The 16,048-nt window shown below is 42.7% G+C and overlaps 1 protein-coding gene across 1 annotated transcript in view; it reads left to right on the forward strand.

Moving 5' to 3' along the window:
* Positions 1-279: 279 nt before the first annotated feature.
* The window catches only part of kcnb2b (potassium voltage-gated channel subfamily B member 2b), a gene marked incomplete at both ends in the record, with an annotated part of 71,194 nt that continues 55,425 nt past the window's right edge, over positions 280-16,048 (forward strand). Inside the window, one exon of the mRNA XM_079234660.1 lies at positions 280-864. Within this exon, the coding sequence (XP_079090786.1) occupies positions 280-864 (585 nt within the window). The remainder of the gene's footprint in view (positions 865-16,048) is intronic.

The raw sequence follows: 16,048 nt of genomic DNA on the forward strand, positions 1-16,048 counted from the left end.
AAAGGGATCAATAACACTGCACAGATACTATTTTTGACTGACAATTAGTAACCCATCACTCACTGTCTTGGTGACTTTAAAAGAGCTGACTTTGCTTCTCAAAAAATAAAAAAAGACATTTACTCATCTCACAAACTGTCTCTTTTGTTTTCTCAGCCATGGAGGGACTTGCATAAAGAGGATCCAACATAGTTAACAACTTTTGGACTTTTTGTTTTCTATTTTCCTTTTTTTGTCATCCTGAGACATCTTCCCCAATAAGTCTCCTTTTCCATCACCATGGCTGAGAAGCTTGGACCAGCAGGGCTCAAGCCCACCAACATCGAAACCGGTTCCTCTCTGCCCCCAGAGCCTATCGACATCATCCGCACTAAAGCCCGTTCCCGTAGGGTCCGCCTTAACGTCGGGGGTCTGAACCACGAAGTCCTTTGGCGGACCCTGGACAGGCTACCCAGGACCCGGCTCGGCAAGCTTCGAGACTGCAACACCCATGAGTCCCTGATGGAAGTCTGCGACGACTACAGCCTGAACGAAAACGAATACTTCTTCGACCGGCACCCGGGGGCCTTCACCTCCATTCTGAACTTTTACCGGACGGGCAAATTACACATGATGGAGGAGATGTGTGCCCTTTCTTTCGGTCAGGAGTTGGACTACTGGGGGATTGACGAGATCTACCTGGAGTCCTGTTGCCAGGCCCGTTACCACCAGAAAAAAGAGCAGATGAACGAGGAGCTGCGGCGGGAGGCAGAGACGATGAGGGAGAGGGAGGGAGAGATAGAGTTTGACAACACCTGCTGCCCAGACAAGAGGAAGAAGCTGTGGGATCTCCTGGAGAAGCCCGGCTCCTCGGTGGCTGCCAAGGTAGGGAACCGAAACTGGAAGTGTGATCACACCGCCCCCATCTCACATTTCCTGATCACATTCAAAGCCGAGTGCCTTGATCATAAAGCATTACAAGCACACTTATTAAAGGCCTACTCCCACCTGTAAAGAAATAACCACAAGTTCTTCCATTTGAATCTTAAACAGACGTGCACTGTACTCTCGTCGGGTTTCTTGTGCCATCTGTCTGCTCTCCATTTTTGTAAGTAGCAACAGTTGTTCTGGATGGATTCAATAGAGAGGAAGCTGTAGCATTTGGGTTACAATGTGTGTGCATGTAATGTATGAACAGAAGCAGAAGATGAAAAGTGGAAGTTTGTGTGTGATGTGCAATAATTGTAAAATAAGATTTATAGTTCTGGCGGTGATAAATTAGTAGTGGAATCACTGCAGGAGCTAGATTTAGACTCTATTTGCTTTGACAAAATAATTGGTGGGTGCGTCAGCTTGTACTCGTGTGGCTTTCTTTGTAGGGATAAAGTAAGTCAGTGTATATCTGTCAAGTCTCTTTTCCCATGCAGTGCTATTACGTGTCAGTGTTCCTTACTGATTTGATGAGTCAGCGAAATTACAGGATGCTGGCAAAAGTTTGTTGCAGGTGCATCATACTCTGGAGCTGTTTACTATACTGACAATGTATGCTGTGTGATGAGGTAGCCATCAATGATTCTCCTCATGTACCACATGTTGAGATAACTGCTGCATCAGTCTCGTGCAGTTTTCATTCGAAACATGATGAATCTTAAACAAATCAGATGAGGGTGTAGCAATGTCCAGGCTGTTGCTGGTAAGATGATGACATCACTTTTGACTCCTCTGCCTAATCCCAACCCCACTCGGACTCGCTCCTCAATTAGGTAGGTCACCCTTGATAAAATCCAATCACTGGAAATGTACCTTTGGTCTCCAGTATCCTAATCTCATCATCGTGGTAGTGCAGGGCCGGGTTTATGTTCCATGTCAGGATCATAAACACAGTGTCCTATGCGCGTGTGTATGTGTGTGTGTGTGTGTGTGTGTGTGTGTGTGTGTGTGTGTGTGTGTGTGTGTGTCAGGGATCTCCTGATGTGTTGTATGTGTTGTGCAGTATTGAGGCAATTCTGACATTTCTGCTAGTATAGTGCAGTATTCAGCTTTGAAAATGGCAAAAATATGGTAACAATACTGATTACATAAGTTTCAAATCACTTTTTAAGGCTACTTTACCTGCTTTCTCTTCCTTCCTGTGTTATTCCTACATGGCTTGTTTATCCTGCATCAGCCAGTAATTTGGGATTGACAAGGATCCCGCCTCAGCTTAATAAATGTATTCAGCCGGCAGCTGTATATCACAAGAATCAATTATAAGGAGCCTGCCTCTATCTAATTCAAGGCAAAATCAGGTGACAGCAGTGGGGTGATTTAATACGCTCTGCGATTTTTAAAGTGATTTACCTCCTCAATACAGTTACAGTGATTCTCCAGAAACACTTGAGTATTGCTGACCTGTTCACTATCGTGTGGGGGAAACTTTAAAGGGATATCCCACTCTAATTCAAATGGACGTACCGCTTAGTGCTCTACGTGGAGAACTTGAACGTGCCTCTAATGGCTCACCCTCGCGATGGCACGGAGGTTATCTACAGCTGAAGGAACATTTGGAAATGGACTGCCGGGGGCCGCTTGACCGTCAGATGGCAGCTCCCCAAGGTCAGGGAAACCTTTTATGGGCCACGCACCGTGCAGTGAGAACCCTTGAAAGCCCTTGACCAAGGAAATGCCATTACTGGGCTGGTACACAGCCATGCACTTTTATACAAAGCAACCTGAGCCCTTTGTCAAATGCAATCACAGAGTCTTCTGGCATACACACATTCTCTCTTCCTCTCTGTCTTTTTCTCTCACTTCCTTTCTCTTACCCGGCCTTAATCAGATATTAGAGCCCATTGTGCTGGTATACAGCACCTATGGCCCTCTCTGCCCTTAAATAAAGGTTACGCATCAGAGGACTGGCCTTTTCAGCAGGGTTAATCAAGCTAGGATTACATTCATCAGCTATTACAGTCGTGCACGCATTGGGAGTACGAGCGAGGGCTAGGCAAGCCCTGAGAGAGAGAGAGAGAGAGAGAGAGACAGACAGAGAGAGAGAGAGAGAGAGAGAGATGTAAGAGATGCAGTCATGTAAGTTACGCCCCAGGATGCTGAGCTGGATCTTTGCTAACATTTCCCAATGAATAATGAATGAAATGGTCAAAACAAAAAGGACACTGGCTAATGCAGTGGCTTCTCTGTGTTACTGCATGTCTCATGGTTAAGTGCCCCCAACTAAATAAGAGGAGGAGGGTGGACTTAGTTTGTGTTTTGGAAACTTTTTTGAAAACATAATTGAGAAAATGTCCTTTCTTAACATCCCCGTTCTGTTAGAGCATCTCCCCAGCTTATAGCCACTGGTCAAATACTGTCACGTGCTATTAAATGATACAAGATTAGAGTGTTTAGAAAAAACATCAGATCGATGTTGCCATTGTTTTTTTTACTGTGGGCTATAATTTATATTAATCCAGTAGAACAGTTCATCCTTGATATTGAGCCAGAAGGATTTGTGCTGCCCTGACCCTCTTTTGTTTACAATGAGTCACGAGTGTAGTTGTACAGCAAATACACTTAGCACAAGCTCATAAAAGGAAGCCATATTCAAATCGCTGGAGTGCTGCAAGGAGTCTGAATACAGTGACTTTTTTCTATCTAGGACCGTCATTCCTGCAAAGATGGCTTATGGTACATATAACTTGTATGTAAATGTAGTATCCCGCCTTTGTATTTCCACTGGAGGCGTCTTTTGTCGGTGTGACGGGAAATGTAATTAGATGCATTTCTTTCAGGTCAGCACAAAGATATGTAGAAAGCCTGTAATAAATATCCGGACCCAAATGTTCGCCACACAATTACTGATTTAGTGAGTGCATCAACATGAACATATGAGTCACGCTGTGTTCCTGGCATCATGCATTAATGTTAGGTGTTACAGGGATGCCTACAGTGCTCAGTTATAATATATGTAAAGCGTAGTTTGCAAGAGCAGCATCTCTTTATTTTGATTTGTGTTCATGCAAAGCTTCGAGATAAGAACACATTCCCCTGTCGAGGGGTTTCTTCCCATTAGAGTCCTTCCAGTCTGGGAAAAATAATGGTTGAGTATTCAACACATTTTAAAGAGATCAATGTTTCTACTTGCTAGACATTTCAAGTTGGGTTTTCCATCCCCCAGCTACCCCCTCCCCTACATCAGCCATGTCCAGCCTCCTGCGTGCTCCTAATGTGGATGTGCTCCATTACTCTCCTCTTTATCTAATAATCCAGTCAAGCCAGTGGGAACGCTGAGCAATGGGCCTGTATGGGTGCAGACATGAGCTCTTTGGTCCTCCCACGCTTGGAGGACCAAAGAGACACTGTTTATGATGATGACATAATAGCATAATAGTGTAATACGCTGTAACACCTCAAATGGCAATATTTTGACATTCCCGTCTTAATGCACAATACACCATTTTGTTTATTAATTTGTTGAATCAGTCAGAGCAAATTCAGTGAGCACAGTGTAACTCCACAGCTGCCTGTTGTTTCAGATCACTGCAGACAGCCTTTAACTCTCCATCTGTCTGTTTCCTTCCAGGCTTTTATAGCACTGAGGCAAGTATTTGGCCTTGTGTGTGCGTGTGTGTATTGATGTAGTTTCTGATAGTGGGAGAGTCAAAAATGAAGGGAGGCGGGGATAGGAAGAGAGAGGGAGAGGCCTCTAGTCAGCGTTAAGTCAAATGCTCTGCGCAGTGTGTGCCCTTGGGTCAAGTTGAAGCAGCAGGTCTGCTACCTTGTGTTTCATTATCAGCCTTTCATCTCTGCATGGATTGTGGTCAGTCTGCAGAGGGCTAAATCGATACACATTGGCATTGTATAGGAAAAGAAATTCGCAGCTAGTTACTTTTGCGTATTTTATAAAGATGATGCCTCTGTGCAAGAAGCAGAGCAGCTGATAAAAACTCCACCCTGGAGGAGTTATTGTATAACTAAATGATCTTATTTGGCTTTTAGCAAGTTATTAGGATGCATTAAAAGCCGGTTGAAGTGTCATTAAGGTATAAGCTCACCATCTTCCCTCCTGTAGTCTCCTAGTTACATAAGTCTTCCACTGGGCCTCTAATCAGTACAGCCTAGCATTTAGGCACCAGCACCTAAATCCTCTTTACCCTGCAATCATAATCAGATTAGAGAACCTCGTAGATTATAGGTGGCATGAGTTCTTATAGTCCCTGCACGGGCAGAGGCAGCGGTATGCATCATCTGGATCTATTAGGACACACTTTAACCCAGAACCCCTGTTCAACACTATGTCATTCTTCTGTCACCTGCAACATAAGGCTTATCTTAAGTGGAAATCAGTTCTGTAGTGGTTCAGAAATAGTTATTATACAGTGAAAGTGCCTTCAAAATGCACTCTTATGTCAGTTTCATAACTTTTATGCTCTTGCTGTTCATTTGTTTAAACTTTAATAGCATTTGTATTGGTGCCTTCTATTGTTTTCATGAAAAGTGTCTGATTTGTTGTATATACTCACTAGTGTGTTCTACTATTTACTCAATCTAAACACAAATTTCCTCATATGGACAGCAACTTCTGTTCTAGTGGTGTAAGCAGCGGGTAGAGCCCTTTCCACTCAGTTGGTGCTGTTTGAATATATGGTTATGTTACTAAGCAGCAAATATCAACTTTCATAACAATAGCACTGCACGCGTACTGGGATTATGATATCTGTTGGCTGTGAACGTTGACTGATGACTTGTATCTCAGTTTTACACTTACGCAGCCGGTGCATTTGATTCCTGACAGCGTTGATAGACCCCTGTACGTACAAAATGTACCAAATAATACACACAGGGAACATTAAATCAGCAGTTCATATCATAAAAGCGTTTCTTAATTTAAATGCTCTGAAAATGCCTGTGTCGGAGTATTTCTCACTGTTACGAGGCCGACTTGATCTCATGAGGGTTTTCCAGCAGAGGTATCCCAAGGTCATGTTTAAAATGAAGAGGAGGCTAGAACACTGCAGCCCTTTATTGATCTGACTAAAGCAGATTTGTGATTTTCCTCCGCAGAGTTGAAAGGGAACATTTGAAGCGAGGCAAAGGAAGTTGTTGAAGATGAACCAGATAGAGCTATCGATGCTGCTGACCCTTAAAATCGATCTGTTGAAGCCATGCCGTTGTACATTTTTAATAATTCCACACATGGCCATTGATTCATGTGTACATTAATTGCAAATCACACAGACATCCCCTTCTCTCCTTTCGCTCTGCTTTGCACAAATTACCCGCTGCTGCTTTTTTCCATCCATTTTTATGATTACCAGTGGGAACTTGCATGCAAAGGAATTACAGTCTGGATTCAGTTTAGCGGCAATGGTGTCCCTACAGAGCCCACTGGCCTTTTTTCAGGCTTTTTGCACTTAACCATGAATGTGGTGATTCGTGAATAAAGACATCATTAAGTGAAACTCATGAGCCACGACTAATATACACTACAATATACGTAGAGAACAGAGAAGGGAGAGAACAACAGGCACAACTGGATTCAATGGAACTTAAGTGGAACAAGAAAAACTCACTTCAGCAAAAGTCTAATACAAACAACACGGCCAATACAAGCCAAGGCTAATGAGTGGCCAGATGGTGTGAGAAGCCTGATGGCTGAAACCTCATTAGTATTTCTACTGTCATCCCCAGAAATACACCCTCGCATTTACGAAGTGTGCAAAACTTTTATGACGAGGGCTAAAACTAAGGATTATTTAATCTGTCAAGTGATCATTTATAAAATGTTAATTTTCCAAGGTGATATCTTAAAATAGCTTCTTTTGTCTGACCAACAGTCCAAAGATGATTTTGTATGATAGGAAAGATGTTTAAAAAGCAGCAAGTTCTCATTACTCAAAAGCCAGAACTAGTGGATATTTGGCATTTGGTCATGATAAATTATTAATACATTAAGATCCCTGTCACTTAACGAATACATGTCACAACATCTCCACATACCTATGTGCTTACTTTGAGCTCGTACTCAAAGTAAGTAAAATAAGGAGACAGCGGAAACCAGCTGTGAACACAACACAGACATGTTTTCATGTTTCAAGTTGAGAAGGCTATCTTGTGCCATTTCACATTCAGCAAGGACGGAGAGATATTAGCATTAATTTGGAGTTGTGTTTGTGTACCTGATGGATTGCTCTGTTTTGGTCTCCACCAACTGGGGGAAATATCTGGATATTCATCTGTTAAATGCTCGGCTATGTCCACCAGCTACTCGCTACTCGACTTTATCTGTCTGCCGTTTGGTGCTGAGCAGGTGGCGTACAATAAAACTTGTTTTCATTGAAAACAAAGCTATGAGGGCCGTCAGAGTGAACCGAAAAGTGTAAGTGTTTGCCAAAAAAACAAAAGACGAAAAAAAAGAAGATAAAAGCTCTAAAGAGCTACAGGGAACTGCAGATTCAGGAGTAAATTCTGTGGGTTCATCCCCATCACTAATGTTTTAAAATGTAGTAAAATAGGAATTGTTTCCCCTTTGAGTATAGGCACTAATTATTACTATATCCATTTCTTGTTGCACACATTGAGTTGCACACATCATGCCTGTTCAGCCTGCAAAGTCCCCAGGTTTGAGCACCGTCAAAGCGAGACATAATTCCCACTGAAGGCTGTGAGTGGCTGTGGACCAGCAGCGAGCAGCGCTGGCTGGCACTGCCAGCTTGAGTGACACAGTGGGTAAGAGGCTAATGTGTTCCTTCCTTCCTCTTGCCTTCCTCATCTCCCTCCCTGTCCCCCTGCTCATTACCTCCACAGCTGCCTCGTGAGGTTTGCTTTTTTGTGTGGTTTTCTACGTCCCAGAAGGTATCAGAAATCTAATGTAGAGATTAGGACGGTAGCGGGAAGAGAGTCATCATTCTAAACACTTCAGGTCTCTATTACGTGCTTCAGTGAACCCCCTTTGCACACAAACACACACTATGTGCTCCCAGCATGTCTTCCACAAGTTTGCACAGACATACGATACTGCACACATTATGCCCTTCGTGAGTACAGCAAAAGAACGAACGTGCCCATATGCAGAGACACACACACACACACACACACACACACACACACCTCTTTATCTGAGAGCCTTCAAATACTGCTGAGCCAGCTATCTGTGGGTGCCACAACACAGTGAGTGCCACACTGTCGTCCCCCTCACTCTCCTCATGTCGTCTCTCTTTCAATATCCGTCACCTCCTTTTCCCTCTACCACCGCAGCTGCTTGCATAGCCTCCTTTTACATTTTTTTTTTGTTATCACCATCGCCCTACAGTCCTCAATTTCCTCTTATAACTGCGACCTCCTGCGCCCCTTCGTCTCTCTGCTGTTTTTCCTCGCGGGGGTGAAAGCTGAATTGTGAACTTGCCCGCCGTTCTATCATGGAAGCGGTGATGTGAGACTGCATTGGTATTCATTCTGGTGTTTTTACATTTGGCTCTTTATCAATCATGTTTATGATTCAGTGCCAGTTCTCAGGCGGTCTCCGCTTCCTGCATAGGTGCTCTTCCGCTTCTAGGTATGAAAGCTGCGGAGCTTTACATCCAATGAATAAACAAACAATACAGAAACGTTGAAAAAATGACAAAGTTATGCATATTGTGAGTCCTCCCTAACAAAAGGGATATCCTTTGGAGTCCTGGCAGTCTCCCCTGACCAAGAAAAACCCTCCAAGGAGCTCTTGAAATGAGAAAAAAAAAATATGTGTAATCAACTTCATTCTACTTGTTTCCTCGGAAATGCTGTGTTTGCTTAGTTTCCATGGTGACCGTGGTGGGCCTGCCATGGTGACTTATCGACACCCGAGGAGCAATTCATCTCTACAGGCTGTGTGAGAGGCAGAGCAGCTGGTACCTCAGCCCCCACAGCCAACCCCGTATGCAAATGTTAGGGAAACACTTATCAGCACAGCTCAGGTCTCACTAAACTTGCCCTCAGATTGTATGCGTTGTCACAGGGATGATTTTCTTTTTTTTCTTTTCGATGAAGCATCTTTGGTACTTCTCTGGTTGTGTAATTTCTACTAAATAGACAGTGAAATTACCTGCTTTTGTGTGGTGGAGATGAGTTCACACGCAGTCATATTCGGCGCAGGAGCTGCTGTGATATGATGAGCGTAAATTACCTTTCATTTGAATTGCTACGTGATGGAAAAGTCTGTTCTCCAAGTTCAAGTTGGATTTGTGTTCATGTGAAGGAAAGAAGAATGGTGTCGCTGCCTTTCTTGCAGCCAGGATCTCCATCTCCAGGCCAATCACAGGGTCTCCAGAGCATCAGCGGCAGAACAGGGAATTGGTTTTGTCGCGTACATTAATTAAAAACCTCTACGATGGAGTCTCTTAGGACGTATAAGAGAAAAGAGCGCGGATTAGTTAGAGGTTCAGAAGGGTTAAAGCCACTTGTTAGCTATTGCCTCATTGAAACTGAGGGACAAAGCAGAAGCTCTTCTCTCTTATTTCTGCTCCTCTGTCTTTATACCTTGTCTTCCCGTCTTTCTCGCTTCGCTTTTCTCTTGTGTCATTATGCTGTTGGCATTACTGTGGGCTGGGCTGCCAGCTGCTTGCTGTCTCCCCGCACCCCAGGAAGTGATAGAAGAAATTATATTTTCTGCTTTTTGATGTGTGTTCGGGCCTCCCGTGTCTTCTGCTGAGCCACAGGAGTTCTTCAGTGCTGACCATAGTAACTCTGCCTGGCTTCAAATGCATCAATTCACCTTAAATTCAGTTCCCCTATAACGGGCATTCATAATGCAAGAGGTTCATCTTAAATAGTGTATTCTCATATTCAGTCATTAAAGTTTAAGCACAATATTTAACATTTTCTGCCTGTGGCAAGAGATATTTCTCCTACTTTTAGGAGTTTTTACTTGAATTTCTTAAGATATGAGCCAAAGTCTGTTAGTCAGTCCACCCCTTTGGTTCAGCCGAAAAATATCTCAACAACTACGGATACAGCATTATTGCGAGCATGTTAGCATGCTGACGTTAGCATTTGGTACTTCACAACTAACTCGTCTTCAATTCTGATTAGAAAAATATTAAATATATAATGTTAGATTACACCATATTGTTTAGGATTTAACCAAAGTTTGATTAAATCCCTTAATTTAGTGCAGTTCCTATATCTATGTACCTTCAGCTAAAAAATAACAACCGTATATGTCCTATTCATTTCATTCATCCTGTGCCATTCAGTGTTTTACCAAAGTCATTCATAAAACCAGTAAATCAGTGAAACACATCACTAAATGTGCACTGAACTGGAGCTGTCCATCTGTGTGCCTAGTGAGGCGAGGTGACAAGAGGTATTGATACCTTCAGCTCCCTAGTGTGATCTTAATTAGCTTACCGCCGTTGGAGGAAAAAACACGGCTGGCCTGAGGGCACACAGGGATGAAGACACACATTCAGAGCATGTGCTCCGTGTCAATGTCAGGAAGCCAAGCAATGGGCCAAAGGATCAGCGTCTGACACACCCCAAAGGTAATTTTGCCTTCTGCTTTTCTCTGGTGTGCTGTATGTGCAGATGTGGGTCTGGTCCCCTGTCAGTCGTCAGACATGTATGTGTCCACGAAGTCTTGAAAAGATGGGTAACTCTGGACATTTTCTGGTGTTGTCAGAGAAATCACAGCAACAACGTTGTTTGAGTTTTTATCGGGCACTGACAGCTAAAGAAGGATCGGTCCTCCATTATTGTGGGATTAGGGAAGATTTGGGTCTGTTGGGTGTTGACATTTGGTTGAAGCCTTGCCAATCGATAGGATGACTCTCAGGTATTGACCGCTGTGTTGAAAGGCCCACTGTCTGGTTGTATTTCAGAGTACAAGGCTGCGTAGTATGTACAGTGCAAGTGTCAACCAAGAAACACCATCGGCCTGGCTCACTGTGGTTGTACCGATGCTTTTACCGTGTTTCTAATATTTGCTGTTTCACTCCCTTGGCTCCAGCTGATGTTGTTTATTTATGTCTGGATCTTCTTTTTTTCTGAACTTGGTGCTACTTTTACAGCAGCTCAGCTCTTTTCTTTAGTGATTCACCTTCAGTGACTCACTGGTAAGTTTATTCTCTTTATACCCTTCATTGATTATGCATATCTCTGGTGTGAAATATGCTTGTTTACCTCTTCTTCTCTGCCTTCATCTTACCTCAGTGTCATTCTATCATTTACCCTTGCTCTCATATCGCTTGTTACCTCTTAAGTCTCCTTCTATCTTTCCAGACATTATTTTATACAAAACAAATAAACATTTATGGGAGTTCTCCCACCCATATGTATTTAATTTACAATCGATGGCAGGATATGAATCAGCCACTAGAAGTCCGTGCACCCAGAATGCTTCTGGAATTGACCCAACTAAAGATTTTTAAAGTATACTTGTTTTGCAATAAATCCCCCTTAAGTAGTGTGACAGTATCTAAAGGCCACCTAGCACTCTTAAGCATCCCTAGTTTTCACCTCCTGTTCCAAGGTATTGAATTAGGTGCTTGAATGTGAATAACAATACTAATGTTGATGGATGATTGTTGATACAAGGCAAAGTAGCAGCGGACTTTGTCACGTTTCCAGTGTTGCTATTCTCGCCTTTTTGAGTGGTTACTTTCACCCACTCTCTATTTGGATCACACTAATACTGCTATATAACTGCATTAATGTTGCCATAAAAGTCATGTTATGCCACAGATAGAAATCATTAAGCTTAGCATTATAAAGTCTTAACATTTAAAGGCAGATGTAAAGGAAAGCTCACTTCTAAAAATACCAACAAGTCTCACCACTTCACAACACACTGAGCGAGAGTAAGCAGCAGTGTGTGCAATCATGCAGAAAATAAAACCTGAAAATCTAGATTTTAATCTTAGTATCTGGGAGATTAGGAGGTCTCATTGAGACATATATATGCATTGTGAATGGGTAAAAGCTAATGCGGATTATAATGTGAAGTATTAAATCGGGTAAGGCAGTGAATCATCCACCCGTGGATGCATGATTCATCTCCTCTGGTATTACTTCAATATGTATTTATTCCTTTTCTTCACATGTCACAGCTGACAAAACCTTGGCCTTTAATTCTAGTTAAGATGTGGAATTTTATCAAATGACGCACTTCCAGGGAGACCTTTTGGCTACGTGTGCCTTAGTATGTACGTCTCAGAGGGCATATTAATTGAATTTTAAAGTAGTCTCAAGCTCACAAGAGTATATACACAGATAGATGTTGTATGCACAGACACCCCCGACTGAGAAATATTCAGATGAAGACAGATGAAAAACCAACAAGATAACATTGTGTCAGTTTCATTTTCCCCTCCTTAGGCAGCACATTTTGACAACTTGAAAGATTTTTTTCTCTCTCAGGCAGTTGAAGAAGTACAGGGATGTATTCATCAAAAGATTCATATTTATCTGTATTTTTCTTGACGTAACAATTTATTTTACATTAAAACTTTAAAAATGTATTTTGTTGTATTTGTCTCATGCCTTACTTGAGATTCACTCCCTGCTCTCGTATCTGTGACTTTACCACCAGATTTACAGTTTTTTTTCAGCTGATGGATCTCCTCAGAGTTGGTGGAATGTGCCAGGAGAAACAGCGCACACTTTGGCAGCGGAAAGTTGTGACAGAGGAATGCTGTTTACGTTTAATAGTTTGAAAGTTTAATAAATATTCATTTAAAAATGTTTTCCATTTCGCTGTGTATAAAAGGTTTAATCACGGCGGTGTAATTTGTCTTGCTGAACACAAGAAAATTCCACAAATTACTCTTTTCCTAATTGAAAGCCCAAGTCTGTCTTCTTGCTAGGATTAACTCTGGTGAGAGGTATAAATACAGCCTCCTGTCTGTCTGACTGACAGGCAGACACACCCCCAACCTGATGGGCTGCTACCATAATCCCCTCTGACGTCACTGAGGACAGAAATTAACGGCTCGGTAACGTAGTGTCAGCTGTCACGTCCCGTCTGCTTCTCAACGCAACAATCACACGCTTATGACGATGGTGAATCAATTAGCATTGCTGGCATATATCAGTTTAAGCTAAAGGCGGGCTCATTAAAACGGTTGTCTGTTTAGCCTGTTGGATAGAAGGTCAAGCAAAGGCTTAGAGTTGTTGAGGGACGCTGTGGACTGCCCGGCGTTCATGGCCTAATCTGGATTGGACAATTATCACCCAATGTTGTATCTGCCCTCAACTCTTCGGCACATTTTAGCATCTTTTAGCTCATTGATGACTTGGTAAACAAATTACAGTAATCCTAATACTCCTCTGTTTTTGAGTTGCCTAAACTCAGCCATACATTTAGTAAACTTACCTTGATTGTCACAATCTTTTCCATAACTTGGTTTTTGGATTTTGCAGAATTGTCCAAAATCTTCTCTGGCCATATGATTGATAAGATGAAAAAAATACACACATGTATTTGATGATGCATCCTCATTTGTATTTGATAATGAGTGTGTGTTCATGCCCACATTTCTTCCTGTTTTTCAGGTGTGTAGCCTGCAGAGACAGACGGTGTATAAGAGTCCTCCTATTGGTCCCCACAGGGCCCTGTACTGAATGATGCATTGTACATACCAGGCAAAGAACATTAGTGCACGCTATATGCATGTGGTATAGTGCGTGTGCATACACGTGCGTAGGACTGCAAATGCTGCACACTGTAGCCAGCCATGTAGAACATTGCATGGACAGCATCATGCAAAGCACTTGCAATTCAATTGCTCAGCAAGTGTGGGGCACCATTTACAAGAATACATTAAAAACCATCTCAATAGCAAATGTCAAACGAATTTAGTTCGTTGTCCTTTTGATTAAACATGAGCTCTGGTTGAGCCAACGTTTTGCTGAGACAGTTTTTTTCTTCTTCTACATGCTCTTGAATTGTATGATAATGAAATCTCCAATCTCATCAGCCATAGATATCGGCCCTGTTCTGACAAAGCGCTCATTGGTATTTGATGGCACCGGCGAGGCGCTGTTATAAAGGAAGGAGTTAAGGGAGATGCATTTTTATATGAAATATTGATAGCCAAGACATCTACTTGAATTGCAACAAAGTGCTTGCAAACTCTAACAGGGAGCTTTGGCTGAAGAAAAATAAAATAAAGATAGAGCAAGGACAGGGAAATACCACAAGCAGAGAGAGAGATAGAGAGGTGAGCGACAGTGTATCAGAGTAACAGACTGCAGCAGTTGGAGGGATAAAGGCCTATTATGAAGTAGAGCCATAGACACAGCTTCACAGAGATTTTGCTTTGGTTAAGGTTGTGACTCTGTGACCACAACAGAAACGTGGATCCTATCCACAAGATTTTACAGATAGCTTCAGGGCTTGTCTCCTCTCCTCTCCTGCTTGCAACTGCAGCCAGACTCCCTCACAGTGTTTGTTGCTAGGCCACATAATGTGGAAGACTGAATATGGGGGGGAAAAACAATCGATAGTCCATAAATAATTTCCTAACTCTATTTATTTGAAGCTTGGTTCGATCCAAAAGTTCCATCAATATTGCTGTCAAATGAAATAATGTTGTATTTGGCGATGTTAGCCGGCGACTCCCCCACCCCCTCTCTCTCTCTCTCTCTCTCTCTCTCTCTCTCTCTCTCTCTCTCTCTCTCTCTCTCTCTCTCTCTCTCTCTTGGTCACTGCAAATTGAGGTAAATGTTTAATGGCCATGTGTGTTCCTTCCTTTGCCTTGGAGTGCACCACTCTATGCAAGGCACATGTTCCACCCTTGATTTGTGCAGGAGCACAATAGAAACCCTGTCCATTTCCATAACCACGAGTGGATGTACAGTAACCTCCCATTGTACATCTCTCTCCTCCTTCACGTGAACTCTGTTTCACCTGACCAGTCCTGGTGGTGTCTCTTGTTTTAGAGTTCAGAGTTTAGGTTATAGCTCATATCTGTGTTTATGTATATACTAAACATGTGCACATTGATCTGAGTAGGCCTACCGTGTGACAGGGCATAATGTACAGCAGTACAAACAAAGCAAGTCAAGGTGTCAGATTAAATCTGGGACTGGGACACTGAGCTGTCTTTACATCAGGGAATATACGATCTGTAATGTGGGGCAGTGATTCACTGTACCTGCACCCATAATTTATTGATGCCATAAAACACCTAGAACATCAATTCTTTAAATCCCCTTTTACATTCCTTTCATTAATTTCTCCATCCTGCTGCTTCATCTATTTTTCTCTTCTTTTTCGTCCCTTGATGCCAATTTTTGTGGCCTCTTTTTACTTCCACCCACACGCCCACCCACTATCCTCTGCTCTTCTATCCAGCAGAGAAAACTGCCCTGCATTTTTACCTCTTTCCCTGTGGAGAACACTGCCCGTAACCGCTATCCTCCCAAATAGTATGTTACGTTTGTACTTCGAGCTAGTTAATATTTCATGCAATTGAAATAGAGCCTGAATTTGTTGCTTTTCGAATGTGACCCTGCTTGTGTGTGCCTCCCATAAGGAGTGAACTCTGAATGACAAAACCTCAGGCTCGTGCAGCAAGAGTGCAAGTCACCACACCACCTAATCTGATGCCACAGCGTAAAACAACTTGGGCAAATTAGCAAGTGAGCCGTGCGTGCGACGGTACTAATCTGGCATAAACACCGAGTGGGCTATTTAAAGGTCAGTTTCCATCGCGACAAGTCAAATTTAGCGCAGCTACAGAAGTGCATGGATACAACTTTATCATCCTGATAACTTAATCCCCTCTTTGTGTTGTCATGCAAGAGACAGAGATGGAGGGGATGGAGTTGGAGTCTGGAAGGGTGTGACTGGTGTGTATTAATACGCTCATGGAACTCTGGAGCAGAGCAAAAGGAAAATACCGCATACTGATTCAGGAAGGTGATGGAGAGGGGCGCTCTTTAATGGACGGCGACTTGTATTTATGCTCTTGGTTAAAACAGAGTTGTTTTTCTTGTTTTTACCAAAAATGTTCAGAGAGAATATGAAACTTGTCTGGGGTTAAAGTTGAAGCAGCTTCAAAGGAGTCAGAGGGAGTGCTTGCCTCAGATAGTGGGGCGTTTAAATACAACGCACTCC

Source organism: Taurulus bubalis (genome assembly GCF_910589615.1).
Source record: "Taurulus bubalis genome assembly, chromosome: 18".
Taxonomy (NCBI): domain Eukaryota; kingdom Metazoa; phylum Chordata; class Actinopteri; order Perciformes; family Cottidae; genus Taurulus; species Taurulus bubalis.